Here is a 15,430-nt window from a genome sequence, read left to right as displayed (position 1 = left end):
AAATAGACAAGTAGTTTTGTGGATGAGACTGAGATTACTAAATGGCAGTTTCTGAATCAAATGTTGGAGCAATGAACACAATGGTCCAATGGAGAATTGGTGGTACTTGGGGTTGTACTTGGGTGGTACACGTGGGGTTTCATGGCCAAACGTTTGTAGTATCCATTTCACTACACACTGATAGACCTGCCCCAGTTCTAGACATTACCTCATCCACATTCCAATCATGACCCAATATAGCTAATTAATAATGCATAAAGACCACTACCTTATGCAATGAGTGTATCTTTAAAATAGTAGCCCATTGATAAGCACATTGTACCAGATATTCTGTATGTATAAAGCAGGAGAAGCACAATTAACCAAGCAACCAACAAACAAACAAACAACTAAGTGTTGAGCTTAAGACATCACATGGTTTAGAGCATCGAATTCAAGTTCTGGTAGTTAAGTCATCAGAGTGTGGGTTCAAATCCCGTTCATGAAACGTGTGTCCTTGAGCAATTTTTACTTAAATTGACTCTCTTCTCCCAGGGGTATAAAAGGGTACCTGCAAGGGTAGAGGTTGATTTTGTGTTTGGAAGAGCTGTCATCACACTGGTTCAGTTTAGAGGTTCTAAACCTCTCAACAAAAGCACCATCTAAGTAGACAATGAGGTTCATCATAGGTTGAAGGTACTTACCTCTTCAAGTTGACGCTGTAACCTCTCCTTATCCAGGCTCATCTGGCTGTGACTGACCCTCAGTTTCTCAACGGACTCAACCTCTTTTCTCAAATCTTGTCTCAGTCTGTTGTTCTCGGCAACAGCCTTAGCGACACCCTTCTGGGTGCTTTCGTAACGAGTGCTTAGTTGACCTCCGACTTGGTGCTTGATTTTGTTGAGTTCAGTCTGTTGGTGAAGTTAGTCAAATAACTTTTATTTAGCAGTTATTTTTTACACAGTACCTTGTAAAACCTTGTATGGTTTTACATAAATCAGCCCCATAAATCGAAAAAAACTTGAGCACCTTATTGGTGGATATGAATGCTTTATAAGACTACATTATAATGACTACACTATAAAGACTACACTATAAAGACTACACTTTAAAGACTACACTATACAGAATACATTATTGAATCAAATGTGTCACTCCCACACAGCCCTACCTTTAAGTTTTGGTTTTCTTCTCGGAGTCCATGAATCTCTGTCTGTAAGGTTACCCCTGGAGCCTTCTTCAAGTCTTCGTTCTCCTTCTGTACACGCTCAACAACCTTCTTCATCAACCCTACGGTCCTTTCAAGCTCAGGAACTGTCTTGCCGCTTGTACCATGGGACTGTAGATGTGGCAAAATAAATGGATCATGAAGGGATTGGAGACAAGTAAAATAGAAACACTGCCAAATATTCAGATAATTATCATGTCAGTACATTTAAAAAATATCTTATGTTGGAGTTTGTGTTTATTGAACGCTGGCGACGCGATCCTGTTTTGTCAACTTACAAAATGGCCGCACAAACACACGCTGAGCAATGCCTGTTTGTTCAACTTACAAAATAGCCGCCTGCTAGTTCTTATATATAACTCTATGCATTAAACACACTTTTCAGGGGAAATATTATCCTTACCTTCCTGAGACTTGAAGTAGATCCAGTCGTCGAGGCTAGCCGACTCTTTGCTCTATGACCTCTCTCTTGCTCTAGGTCGGCCTTTAGCGCCTCGTTGTAGCTCTGTAGATCTTCAATGCGTTGCTTGAGTCTAGGGACGTCTCTGTTAGCATTCTCAAAGTCAAATCGGAGCTCCAGATTCTCCTGGGAGAGCTCTAGGATCTGACGCTGGAGGGCTTCTTCTTTTTCTGGTCGGGAAGCTGCCCCGATGCTCGGTTCACTTCCAGGCTGGATGAAGACAGAGAGTAAAGAATGAAATTCAAACCGAAAGATTTGGTGGGAATCTAGAAAGCTACATTGAGTTATTATATCTCTCTTATGCTCTAATGAACTGTGGCAGTTCTGAAAAAATTCAATGGCCCAAGCGAACAGTATATTTCATTCTCAGTTTGCTTCTTCAGAAAAACTTTTTATTTTATCAAATGATAAACCACAAGAGACTGATAGATAAGCTCAGTTAGGAGAGCGGCGGCACGGCAATCAGGAGGACAATGGTTAAAATCGCTCACTGTTAAATTTGTCTTTGTTCAACCCCAAATCAACTTTTAATTTTGAATAAAAAATGTTGAAAATGTTAACTGTTGTGTCCAAACCTACCTCAACACTCTTAGCCAATCGTTTTGCCATCTGTCTCTCCATCAAGTCTAGCTTCTCCGTCAGCTGTCGATTTCTCGTCTGAACTTCCTCCATCAGTGAACTTTGACCCAAGGCTTGCTTGCGCTTCATTGATGCCACCTAAAATTATAAACAGGGCCCAATTCAAAGAGCTGCTTAAGTACAAAAATAAGCTAAGCAAATAAATAAAACAAATTGCTGGCCAGACTAAGCTTAGCATCCAAAAAACCATGCCACATGTACAGTCAGTGACTGGTATCCTGCTCATTATTGCTATATAAAGCAAGGGTTTGTAGAGTTGTCCCCAAAACACAGCTTACCAATCAGATGAAACTCACCTCTTCTTCCAGTTCATAGTTTCGATTCCTCAGCTCCTCAACAGCAGGGTCAGAGGTCAGCGTCTTCCTAGTGGATTCAAGTTTGGTTGACGTCGTGGCTTTGACCCTCTCTGTCCGATTCAGAGCCTCTTTCATCATCTTATTGCTCTTCAGTAACTGCTCAAGTTCTTTATCTTTATCCTTCAGCTTGGACTTCAGACTCTCAACTCTCTTCTCCCACTTCTTGCCTTCCTCCCATTTGGCCACCTCAACGACAGACTGTAATAAAAAATACATAATTATTTTGCCCGTGAAAAATGTCCTTACTGGTTTTGTTGTGACACGGAATCTCTCACCTCACAAGCTTAAGGGGCTTCAGAGGTGAGGGAGGCTTTACACGCGTGTAGGGTGTCATTGCCGAGTGGTTTTGCACCAAATTCAAGTTCTGGTGGGTAAGTCATCGGAGTGTGCGTTCGAATCCCAGTCATGGCACTTGTGTCCTTGAGCAAGATACTTTGATATTATTGCTTCTCTTTTAGCCAGGGGTATAAATGGGTACCTGTTAGGGTAGAGGTTGATATTGAGCATGAAAAAGCCTCTAGAGCATTGGTTGCCCATGTTGTATACTCCCCAGGGAGCTGAGAAAGATGAAAGGAATGTTATTGGCCCAAATGTGCTAAGCACATCATTTTAAACTAAAATCTACATACCTGTTCTTTCTTTGGGTCAGAGGTCACCCCTTTGACATCTGACCCCTTCGTTTGTTGGAGTTGTTCCTCTAGTGCTTGTATATGTCTCTTGAGTTTGTCGGTTTCTGACGACGGCCCTTTTTCGGGTTCATCAGCATGCTGCAAAACAACAACAAAAAGATAAAGAACATTTGAAATCTGTTTACTGGTACCTAATGAAATGTAATTTTATAAAACAGGATAAAGGCAAAGTAAAATTAAATAAAAATAAATAAAAAACTCCCTCCCCCCAAAAAAAAACCCAGGTTGATTTACTTGTTTTACATCACACAAAATAAGGTCACACACACCCTTACAGTCAAATACTCACAAAAATGTTATGACGTATTTTTTTTTCTTTCTGTAAAATTCATTGAATAATCTAATGCCATACATTGACTATTAAACAAAGCTTTATACAACCCCAAAGGAACAATCAAACATAGAACAGCAGTTGACTTGAGAGAGATCTATTTCTGACCTTTTGACCTCTCATCTGTACATCCATCTTCTGCTGCAGCTTCTTGTGTTCTTCCTGCAGTTTCTGGAGTGCTGATGATTTGGCGTCAAAATCCTAAACAGAGGGGGAAAAATTAAAACAGTTTGAATGTTTTAATATAAAACCAGTTTCCTCAAATGATTTGTCTTTTGACATTTATATCATTCACTTTTACGAAGACAAAAATAAACAATTATCTGAATTATAACAGGGACAAGATTTGTTTTCTGCCTGTAAAAAAGTTGGAAAATCCGAACATCCAATTTTCGTAGAGCAAAAAAGAACCAATTATTATTATTCGAACCGTATGAGAACTTATCGTTATTTTTGTTATATTTGCAATGGTAGAGAGGGGCATCGCTTATCAGATGATTCAAAGGTTCACTCTGTTACCCGTTTGTGTTCTTGAATTTCTCTGTTCAGAGAGGACGACTGAGCTCTGTGTTTCTTCAAGTCTTTCTTGGCGCTGTCGAACTTGCTCCGAGCCTCCTCCAACTGCTCCTGTGGAAACCACATCAACAATGTTGTTAACAACCATTAGGAACATGTGCCAGTTAAAAAAAAACAAGATCTTGCAGTACAGAAATCAGAATTCATTTAAGTAAAATCAAAACAAACCAAGCACGATATTTGGTCCTTGGGAAAAGTATAAAAGTGTCAACGAGTACAAGGGCTGACCTACATGTACAAATGGTACAGGCTTTTACAGACTTTTCAGGCTACTTAATCACAATTTCACTGATTTTTCTGAGGGGTAAAAAAATCAGAAATCAGACTAAAAAAAAAACATGCCTGATAAGCCTCTCACGGATTTAAGAAAATCATTTCCTGATTAAAAATTCACATTTTTTGGTTTCTCTCACAAACTATCTTTTCTGACCAGAGCTTCCAAGGTTAACTTGTCTGAACAAGATATTTTAAACTAAATATATTAGCAATATCACAGCAGAAACCGCTAAGAAAAATACAAAATTTTTACAATTGTTTTTCTTTGATTAAAAACAAATCTAGACTTCAATTTACCCTGATATGTTTAGTCTCCTTCTCCAGCAGTCTCTGCACATTGATCTGTTGTTCTTGATCATCAGCATTAGACTTCACATTCTGCTGTGCCGTCTCTACCATGTCAGCTCTTAGCTTAAGTAACGCCTGACTCAGAGACTACAAGCAAACAATCAATACTCAAATAAGAACAAGAGCCACACTAAATGGACTTTTCATAGAAAACACTTTGAATATTACTGAAAGCATTGAAGTGGTTCAAGACCCTTGTTGTGTTATTTACCGAAATATCCAAATGGCTCAACTCTAGGAACAGAGGCATACCAAGTTTGATCACGATTTCTTTCAAAGTACGATACAAGGTGCTGTGCCGCAATATGCAGCCAATCAGACCTGGAATACCGCGGCGAACCCCTTCTCTTTTTAATAAGTTCACCATTTTTTTTCTTGTGCATTACATCGGGTGCATTCGATATGCTTGCCTGGGTCCACCTCGCAGTGCTCACTCGGGTTAGCCCCTGACAAGAGCTAATCGAACGATCACACTCGCCCTCTTGTGGTGAGGGCATGCACCTCAGGTCACCCCAAGTGACCCACTCCACAAGGAGGGCACTGGGGGCTGACCCAGGTGAGCACCGACACTTTGCTGATCAGAAACACCAGAGTTTTGTGTTCTTATCCACTCGGCCATGTCACGCCCCTTGATATTCAATAAAACAAATCATAAAAATAATGCCAACTTACCTTGTGTTGTTTTTCTTTGAGAGCCAAGTCGTGTCTGAGTCTCTCTACGAGAGACTTCATTGTGGTTGTTGGCGCCCTCGCATTGGCCTCTTTCTGCGAGTCAAGCTCTGATTGCAAACTTTTAATCTATCAATAAAGAAATGGAATCAAAAAAAACTTTAGACAATTGAGCTAAATCACTCTAAAAAACTTTATGTTATAATAGTTGTTCTAATAATCCTAATGCTCGATCAGTGAAATAAAACAAATCAATAAATAATAATGAATGTTATTTTTTTATAAGTGAGCAACAAAACTTTGCCGTCAAATTGACGTGCAGTTTGGAAAAAACAAATGAAATAAAAGTTTTCTTAATACAAATTAATGGCAATAATATTAATGACAATAATTAGTTAATGAAAATTACAGCAAAGATCGTTTATTCTATTGTGAAGACCTAAATAATAAATTTTAAAAATGTAATTTCCACAACAATTTTCTTGATTTGAAAATGCATTTCCAAACAGTTTAAACATTCATAGACAAGCAAAGGATTTTACAACAATGAAATATTTCAAAAGGAAAAAAAACCTTAACATTTTTGAAAAAACAAATATATAAAAAAACATTGAAAGGCAAACCTCGTCTTCTTTTTCTTGTATGACATTCTTCAGTCCGCTGATTTCACCCTCAAGGCGTGTCACTTCTGCATTATGTTCACCCTTCAGCCTAGGAGAAGAGATAATGGTAAAGGTTAAGGGGAGTGTAGGGTTGTGGGAAAAAACAATATATATGTATATATATTGTTTTCCTACCTAGCTGTGGTAGCCTTATTCTCTCGTACTTTCCGCTCCAGCACCTCCTTCCACTTGCTGGTCTCAGTGTTGGCTCCTTTCAACCTGATCGACATCGCTGAGAGGGAGTTATCTTGCTCAGCGAGAAGATCTTCAAGTTCCTGCAGCCGAGCGAGTTGCTTATTGGTGGGAACAGGTGCTCCTGGCTGGTTCACAAGGGTCTAAAATCAAGAAAGAAAGGAGAACATAGTGATGAAGTATCTTATGTTAAGTCCATTTGTCTCATGGCATTTTGTGGCCGAGCATACAAGCGCACTGGACCCTGATGTTTCTGATTAGTAGAATGTGGGTTTGAGTCCGGGGTTCAATTTCATAGAGTTGCTAAAGCACAAAATATTTTTGAAGAGAGAGCCTTCCCAGTCTATGGAAACAAACTCAGGGGTGGATTTCACAAAGAGTTAGGACAAGTCCTAACTTAGGACTAGTCCTAGGAGATATACAAACTGCATGGATAGTCCTAAGTTAGGACGAGTAACTGGTCCTAACTCGAGATAAGACTAGTCCTAACTCTTTGTGAAATCCACCCCCGGAATAAACTTCCAAATCACATCAGGAACCCAACATCCTTCAACACATTCAAGACCACTCTGAAAGCCTACTTGTTTATTTCTTCTGTGCCTCAGGGCCTTTGAGTAAACCTTTAATTTAGGGGCTTTATAAATTCAATACTTTGAAAAGCTGTTGCTGTTGTCTCAACAATTTAATCAGTAAACTCGTCTTCAGCAAAAAGTAGAAGTGCCTTTTAACTAAACCGATGGTTTGTCCTGATTGTTTTGTCTAAGGAAAATCTTGTCGTGGACAGGATAGTACTTACCTGAGCAGCTTTCTTAAACTTATTGAAGGCAGCGTCTGATTGGCCGTGGAGCTTCAAGTGCAGATTGTTGATCTCTTCAAGATGTTTCTTGTGTTCCCCAGCCGACTCCTAAATGAAGAAATCAAACCATTGATCATCAAAAACTAAGACTGCCTTCAAATCAGTTATGTAGTTTGTACTTCAAGAACGAGGAGTGTAAATGAGGGTAAGGATTTCTCAACGAACCTGTCTTGCTTCATCCAGTAGTTCCACATATTTCTGCAAGGCTTCCTCTTTCTTTTGTAAGCGTGTCTGTTACAGAGAACAAGAATACATTAAAACCAAGATCTGTCTTTCAACTTGTTTTCATTTACATTGTTTGATTGTAATTGCTTGTGTCACACTCTAACCTGCCACAACCTGTGGATGATTTGGAACTATGCAAAACAAATCCCCAAAATAGGCATATCTCAACAGCAAAAGTCAACCATCTGTTATTCATAAATACCTGGGACAGATCTGTTATGATTTGTCAAAAGGACATCACATGACCATCGGGGGCATATCATCCCATGCCAAAGTGTCTTTCTCACAAGCACAAGTGCCATGACCGGGACCGAATCCCAGACTCTGACAATATCAGAACATGGCCCGACTACACAGAGCTGCTTACAATGTAAGCAGAAAAGAAATGCTTAAAAATGTTCTACTTAGCAAAACTAAGCCAGATACCAGTCAGATTGTACATGAGACATGCTATTTTGGCTGGAAACCCTAAAAGCATGTGTTGTGCTTAGCTGTTTTTTGCGCTTAAGCAACTCTGTGAAATTGGGTCCTTGAGTCAAGTGCACCATGAGACATGTTATTTTGGCTGGTATCCTTATTCTGGTAAGGATAGTTTTGTTGCTTAGCTGCTTTTTGTGCTCTATGAAATCGGGCCCTGGAGTCCACTGCACCAGACTGCTCAGTCATGTATAACCAAGCCAAAGTGATGTATTGAACCCAACCTACCTGCAAGCCTTCTATCTGTGTCTGAGCCACCCTGAGAGCCTGTTTATGCTCGCAGGTTTCTTCCAGGGCCTTAAAGCGAACCCCTTGCGCCATTCCATCCTTGATGATCTCATCTCGCTCTGAGGAGGCTGGGAGGCGGAGTCGAAGCTCGTTGATAATCTTATCTCTCTGGAGGAGGTTGTCTTCTGCCTCCTTCAGGAGGATCGAGGTGTCCGAGAGTTTCTGTTCAGAAAATGAAATCATGTATAAATATGTAGTAGTAATATTGGTTTCTTAAAAACAAACACCTTGAAGCAAATAAGCTAGGTCTGGACAGTGCTTTAAAGTAAATAAAAAATTAAAGACAATTATAATCACTCCTAAAACTCATTGAAATAAATGTTTTCGATTAGTATAAAGCATTTTGAGAATCATTTCACTCTGGTAAGTTATTTTGATATTAAAAAAAAAAAAGTTTTTATCACCCCCCCAAAAAAAAAAAAATAAAATAAATGTGACCATTAATGACAGTAATATCTCTCAGATTGTCTATTCCAATTATGGACTATTCTTCCTGCGTGGACATAGTCGCTCCATATTTTTGAGGAACATCTTTTGTACCCAAATTTTCATAGGTTATTTTGATTGTATACATCTATATTTATATAGGATTAAAACAGTGAATACTTACCTTCTGTAGTGTCTTATTCTCTGCTCTGACGTCCAGTATAGTCTTGATATGATTCTTGATAGAGCGGATTGCATGCTCTAGCTGACTGGAGATCGGTAAACTAGGATCAGGTAACGAGCCAGTAGCCTCCTCAAACTGACAACATCAAATCAGAGTCGAAAGAAAAAAAACAATACAAAAACTTACTCAAATCTAATTCACAACAATTTGGTTACTGGTAGGCACTGTTTCTAATGGGTAAGATCCTGTGCTTAGCCAAGTTTAAACAAAATTATTTTAATTCTAAGGACAATACAACGGTACGACCAGATGCCGTCCAGGGAAAGGCAAAAGTAAAAAACTGTCCAAAAAAAGATGTCCCCTCCCAGACCTTGCTCAATAAGAATAAACAAAATTGTTAGATAATACACAGAAATCTAAAACTGCAGTGAAAAATAAAACAAAAGATGGTAAGTAAAAGAATAGTTAAAATATATTTCAACCCCCAAATAGACAAACGAAAGCGTAAACACCAACCAGTCGAACTGAAAAGAAAAACAACCACAAACAACAATTAAGTTCTAGTGCTTAGCAGTTTTACTATGTGACGCTTAGACCTACCCTTAATGCAGCATTAGCCATCTCCTTCTGCTGCCTCTCTAAGCTGTCAATCATTCTCTCTAGTTCCACCTCCCGCTGTTCCCATAGTAACTGTCTTTCCTCGGACTCCCTCGTGATCCGCACGTTGTCCTGCTCCAGGTATGTGATGGTCATCTCATGCTTGGCCGACAGACTGTCAAGAAACTTAGTCTGCAGTTCAAGAAAATGGTAGATGATAAGTATGTGAGCATATGAGAAAATACCCTCAAGATGAGTGCACCATGACCTTTTTTAGCCCGAGGCTGTATTCGAGTAGGTACAGCTATGGCTATGACTGCTACTAAGGCAGCCCCATACTTCAATGCTTTATGACGTGGGAAACTAGCCATAGACGTAGTATAGCTCTAGCCAGAGATCTAGCATAGACAGAGCTCTAATCATAGACATAGTATACAAATATTGAGTGGCTCAGAGTGGGATGGGAGGAATATTATCGCAAGGTAAAATTTGGACGTTCCATTTCACGAGGCGAAGCCGAGTGAAATGGAACAGAATTAAAGCCACTCAATATTTGTTTTATATAACTGACAGATAGATCCTTGTCATCTGATGTATTTTAAAAGTATAACATTATGAAAAATCACACAAATTACTGACAACCAAAAATCATATAGCGCCGCGTAGCGGCAACAATGCACAAATCGGATCACAACCTTTTGCCCTTTTGCACAGGTGCTCCTTTATTTTAGCAGCGGCGCGGCGGCGCTGTACTGCTCAAAAACATTGGGAACAAGGATGATCCTAACTATTGAATGGGAAATGCTATTCCCCATGGACGAATAGGTCTTTTTGATCACCTGTGCGGATGGGAGTAATAGTGAATGTCACGTGAAGTAAGTTCCACCAATCAAATGACAAGGATCTATATGTCAGTTATATAAATGTAGATGTCCATTCGGACATGGCCAAACCTGTCATAATGCACGTTTTTAAAGTACATTTATATATTATTTTTTACAGCCTTCTTTAAGACATCATATTTCTTTGTTTCTTTTTCCCAATTGTAATTTATGTTTGCTTTAATTGTCTTTCCAAAGACGTTTCTATTTTTATGTTTACTATGTACATACATATATGCTACATGAATATTTTTGTGTTTTATCCTTTACTGTAAATGGCAGCTCATCCGCTGTTGGTTTTGGTCAATAAGTATAATAATTATAATCCTCACCTGTTCCTGAAGTCGTCCTATCTGTCTAGACAGTTTAAGATGTTGCAGTCTGGTGTCTTGCATCTTAGCGTGCCATTCAGCAACCTTAGCAGCTCCTTTACCATCTTGAAGGGTCTCCATTAACTCCTGAAGTCCCTGGTGTTTCATCTCCAACTCTGCCAGCTGGTCAGACACTTTCTCTCGCTCGTATTTCAACTGGAATAAAAATGGTGTAATAGGTTTTAGGCATGGCATGGTGAGGTAGGTATCATTGTATATTTAGGTTTGGTGTAAAACCACGTGTATATCTACTTGCTGGGTAGATTATTTTCTTTTGAGAACTTGTCTTGCTGTACATTCTACTATCGTGGAGTAGATTTTTCATAATTCAAAACTTCTTGTTTTTAAAAAGAACTGTCCTGTTTATTACTACTTTCACTTTAGTGGATCAAGGGGACTTCTTATATTAACTTCAGTACCCCATCAGTCTCAACGTTTTGATTAGCTTGCTATAGTCATCGTCAGGAGACCTATAAATAGTGTTGATTTCTTGTCAATGACTTGCATGCAGATGCAATTTTTGCTTACCACTTTGACTTCACTCTGCATGTGTTCTTTGTCCGTCTTCAGTTGAAGCATGGCTTTGGAGAATTTCTCCTGATCTGCTAGCGGTATAGCTCCACTAAACTGACGCCTGAGTTCCTGGATAATAGGGGTTACAAATGGCAATCAAGTTTGGGTCTTTTGTCAATTGGTAGCCATTGAAGAGAGTCTTACAGAGGAGATGTGGTTTGATTACGTGAAACCTGAAATACAATGCAGGCCACTCCGATTTGTAGGCGCTGCTAATCAGCCACATCCCTGTGTTTGTATGAAGATGCAGCAATCCAGCCATAGCCTTTGCCGCAGCCCCCAATTCATACACAGCCCAAGCTGTGGTATAGCAGCCATTTTGTTTTCTTCCACATCAACACTTGACAAAATCGAGGCTGGAAGTGAAAATAGTCAGGCGCCTTGTGTCTTCTAGTGTTATACTATGTAACCTTGCTCAGGGAACAAGACCCGATGATTGTCCTATTACCTGAATAGTCCTCTTAAGATGCCTGGCCTTGTTGCGGGCGTCTACCTGGCAGTGATACAGACTCTGGGCTCGTTCATCCAGATGGCGCTGAAGTCTTAGAATCTGGGCTTCTAGTTTTTTTATCTTGGCATTGGCCGCCTCCAGTTTGCGGACAGCCGTTCCTTCACTCACTTGAAGGGCTACTATGTGATGATGGAGCTTTCCTACGTAGGATTCAAGTAAAGTCACAGAAATTAGCTAAGCAAGTTTTCATCGTCTCTATCAGGGTCCTATTTCATAGAGCTGCAGTAACTATGAGCACAACAAAATTATGTTTACCATGGCAACCAGCCAAAATACCATGTCACATGTGGAGTCTGTGACTGGTTTACTGCTTATTTTCGCTAAGCAAAAACTTGTTAGCAATATTTGCTCGTTAAGTATGTCCAAGAAATTGGGTGTGCTGGACTCAACTTCATGAAACTGCTAAGCAGGAAATTTTGCTAAGCAAAATAATGGCTGGGTATCAGTCGCAACAAAATAAAAGACATGGCTCTTTGGCTGGAAACCTATTTCTGCTAAGAATAGCTTGACTCAAAATATTTACCTATGATTGCCTTTTCATCACTCTGCGTCTGAATATCAATCAGTTGTTGCCGTAGTGATAGAACTTCCTTCTCTCTGGACACTTGTCTCGATTCCAAAGCCTTGGTCTGAAATGACGCAACGTCAACCATTTCCTGCAAAGTAGTAAAAAAAGATGAAAAGTCAATAAGAAGCACTCAAACTCGACACGTTTTTTCTTCGACTCAAAATTGTACTCCTCTTATTTTCCTGGCTTCCACACCTACCTTTAATTTTTCACTCTCGAGTCGTAACGTCGTCTCTGATCTCTCCAACTCGACGATACGTCTCTTATCCACATCGCTGGCTGCCTTAGTAACGCACGTCGTCAATTCGTCTCGCAACTCCTGCTCCGTCCTTTGAGCTTCTAAATTTAGTCTGGTTAGCTTTGAAGAAAAAAACAACAAATAATAATTACAATAACTAGTTCTTATGTAGTGCATTGTACAATGCACTTAATATTCCTTTAATCCTTCTCAGCTCCCTTTTATACCCCTGTGTGAAGAGAAGCAAAGCGTCTTGCGTAACGATACAAGTGTCACGACCGGGACTCGAACCCAAAATCAAAATACAACATTTTTGCACGAAGCCTCTTTTGAAACACCAGACAAATTTTTACACTGACGCAACAAATTTACACTTTGCTCATTACCTCAGCAAACTTCTGCTCCAGTTCCATGTTCCTGTTCTCCATCTCGACGACGGTCTTACGAAGCTGGTCTTGGATTCTCACAGCGTGCTCTGCTCGCTGTCGTTCGTTCAGTTCCTTCATCTCCATGGTAGTCAGACGTTTAGCAAGAGATAGATGCTCACTGGTACCCACTGTAGATCTTTTGCTGACGCCCTCTGTTGTCAGAGAATTATACAATTCAGTAAAAAATATTGTTTTAAATCCTTTTCAGGGCTAGAATTTTGTTTTTTGGGGGGGGGAACATTTCAGGCTTGCAGGGCTTGTTTCTCAAATTATTTACTGGACCAGAACTTTGTGCACAAGAACCGGGCCCAATTTCAAAGATCAGGGCCCAATTCCATGGCTCTGCTACCGTAAGCACAGAATCGGCGCTTACGGAAGCAGGGAATTCTGTGCTTACGGCAAGCGTATTTCACGGGTTAGCAGCGAATTTTGGCTTCTGCGCGTGCGTACTCCACGTTACTAGGCATTCTACGCTTACAAGGCTAGCGCAGAAAATCGGCGCTTGCACGTAAGCGGGAATCGTGTTCGTAAGCGCAGAATTCCGCGGTAAGCACAGCCATAAAATTGGGCCCCGCAGAGTGTGGGTTCGAGTCATGCTTGTAACACTTGTGTCCAAGACACATACCATTATTGCTGCGTCCTTTGAATTGGATGTCAAGCCGTTGGTCGTGTATGTTGTGTAATGCACATGAAAGAACCCAGTGCAGTTATCGAAAAGAGAAGGGGTTTGCCCCGGTGTTCCTGGTTTGATTGACAGCATATTGCGCTACAGCACCTAGTATACCATTACATGGTGCTATGTAAAGAAGTAGGTCTCATACTTCAAACGTAGCCCCACATACCTTGCAGGAAAATACTGAATGCGGAGTGACGGATATGAGCACAATATAAGAAGCCATAATTATTAATACATGTCTATTTCAAGAAACAACAGAATGAAGATAGCTCCTTACCTCCGATCTTGCCGAGGTTTTCCACAGCCAGCTCCAGCGTGTGTAATTTCTCTTTCTCTGTTGACAATTCTCTCTTCATGGTGTCAACGTCCTCTTCAAGACGTTTGTTCTCCGACTAAGAAGACAAAATAACAGTGGATGTTATTTTTGTTAAACCCTTAAACCGATGTGTGTTAGCACTGTAAACTCACTACTTTTAACATCTCTTAAATCAGTTCAGTACCTGCTGCTAAAATATAGCAATTTCTCCTAGCTACCGAGCAATCTCAGAGGTCTAGTTGTTAAGCCACTGCTCTAGAACTTCAAAATGTTCGAGCAATATTTCCTGCTTAAGCAGTTCTATGAAGTTGGGCCTAGGTTCTAACCTCTAGTTGGTCGATGTGAGTATTCCTAGCCACTAGTTTATTATCTGTTTGTAGGAGGTCTCTATACTTGGCTGCTAGCTCATTGTATTGACGATTGGAGGAGTCTAGTTCAGCCGATGGGACGCTCTCGTCTAATGCTCGCTGAAGAGCTGCTATCTTGAATTGAGAAGCTTCCTACATATTGAATAACAAGAAAAACAACGTTGAAACTTTGATGTTAGGAAATATGGACTGATGTTGAGAATCTTGTTGTTGATGATCTGGGGAAACAACTCATGGATCAAAACAACTTGAGCAGTCACTGGATCACAAACACACATGAAAAAAGGCAAAAATACTGTTGTGAATGGCAAGCCCCATAAATCTTTCTACATCCTTTTTCGAGGCTGGCTAAGGCCAGTCTCTGACTACTTCTATGCTACTCGGGTTAGGTGCAATACCGACTTGACTCACTAGTTTGCCAAGGAAAACAACATGTTCCTGAAATAAAAAGACATTTTGCTGCCTTTAGTTTCAAGTTATGCTGCCGGAACCTATCTAGTACTTTACCTAACGTACTCATTGTATCGTCAAAATCCTTTCCTAAGATAATTACATCATCTAAATAAGCCAGGACTTCCTTCCAAGTCAATCCCCTTAGTATCAAATTCATTGCCCTTTGAAAGGTGGCTGGGGCATTACATAGCCCAAAAGGCATACGACAGTATTGAAACAGTCCATACTTTGTTGTGAAAGCTGTTTTGTTTTTGTCTCTTTCATCAAGTTCTATTTGATAGTAGCCACTGGTAATATCAAGGGTGCTAAAGAACTGGGTTCCCTGCAAAACATCTAAACATTCGTCAATATTTGGTGAGGGGAAAGCATCTTTAGCAGTGACATTATTAAGAGCTCTATAGTCAATACAGTAATGGACTTTTCCATCTTTTTTCCTTACAAGTACTGGGGGTGAAGCCCATCCTGAAGTTGAGGGTTCTATTACACCCATTGTTAATAATGAATCTAAATGAGCCTTTTCCTCATTTTCAAAACCTAACGGGGTCCTCCGCATTTTTTGTTTGATTGGAGTAGCCGTGCCAGTAATGAT

General features: G+C 40.1%; 1 protein-coding gene across 1 annotated transcript in view; it reads right to left on the bottom strand.

Moving 5' to 3' along the window:
• The window catches only part of LOC117291559 (centrosomal protein of 290 kDa-like), a 32,624-nt gene that overhangs the window by 3,122 nt on the left and 14,072 nt on the right, over positions 1–15,430 (bottom strand). Inside the window, exons 22-46 of the mRNA XM_033773359.1 lie at positions 14,347–14,520; positions 13,982–14,096; positions 12,987–13,180; positions 12,562–12,720; positions 12,318–12,450; positions 11,732–11,934; positions 11,239–11,352; positions 10,672–10,866; positions 9,462–9,650; positions 8,862–8,996; positions 8,192–8,413; positions 7,427–7,492; positions 7,202–7,309; positions 6,349–6,548; positions 6,175–6,262; positions 5,555–5,680; positions 4,832–4,969; positions 4,202–4,309; positions 3,791–3,883; positions 3,292–3,429; positions 2,603–2,860; positions 2,247–2,384; positions 1,611–1,877; positions 1,151–1,318; positions 684–890 (exon numbers count right to left, since the gene is read on the bottom strand). Coding sequence (XP_033629250.1) covers positions 684–890; positions 1,151–1,318; positions 1,611–1,877; positions 2,247–2,384; positions 2,603–2,860; positions 3,292–3,429; positions 3,791–3,883; positions 4,202–4,309; positions 4,832–4,969; positions 5,555–5,680; positions 6,175–6,262; positions 6,349–6,548; positions 7,202–7,309; positions 7,427–7,492; positions 8,192–8,413; positions 8,862–8,996; positions 9,462–9,650; positions 10,672–10,866; positions 11,239–11,352; positions 11,732–11,934; positions 12,318–12,450; positions 12,562–12,720; positions 12,987–13,180; positions 13,982–14,096; positions 14,347–14,520 — 3,936 coding nt within the window. The remainder of the gene's footprint in view (positions 1–683; positions 891–1,150; positions 1,319–1,610; positions 1,878–2,246; positions 2,385–2,602; positions 2,861–3,291; positions 3,430–3,790; positions 3,884–4,201; positions 4,310–4,831; positions 4,970–5,554; positions 5,681–6,174; positions 6,263–6,348; positions 6,549–7,201; positions 7,310–7,426; positions 7,493–8,191; positions 8,414–8,861; positions 8,997–9,461; positions 9,651–10,671; positions 10,867–11,238; positions 11,353–11,731; positions 11,935–12,317; positions 12,451–12,561; positions 12,721–12,986; positions 13,181–13,981; positions 14,097–14,346; positions 14,521–15,430) is intronic.

The sequence above is a fragment of the Asterias rubens genome, chromosome 6 (genome assembly GCF_902459465.1).
Source record: "Asterias rubens chromosome 6, eAstRub1.3, whole genome shotgun sequence".
In the NCBI taxonomy this organism is placed as follows: domain Eukaryota; kingdom Metazoa; phylum Echinodermata; class Asteroidea; order Forcipulatida; family Asteriidae; genus Asterias; species Asterias rubens.
The sequence above is the reverse complement of the archived record's forward strand: the minus strand, read 5'-3'. Positions and strand labels throughout refer to the sequence as shown.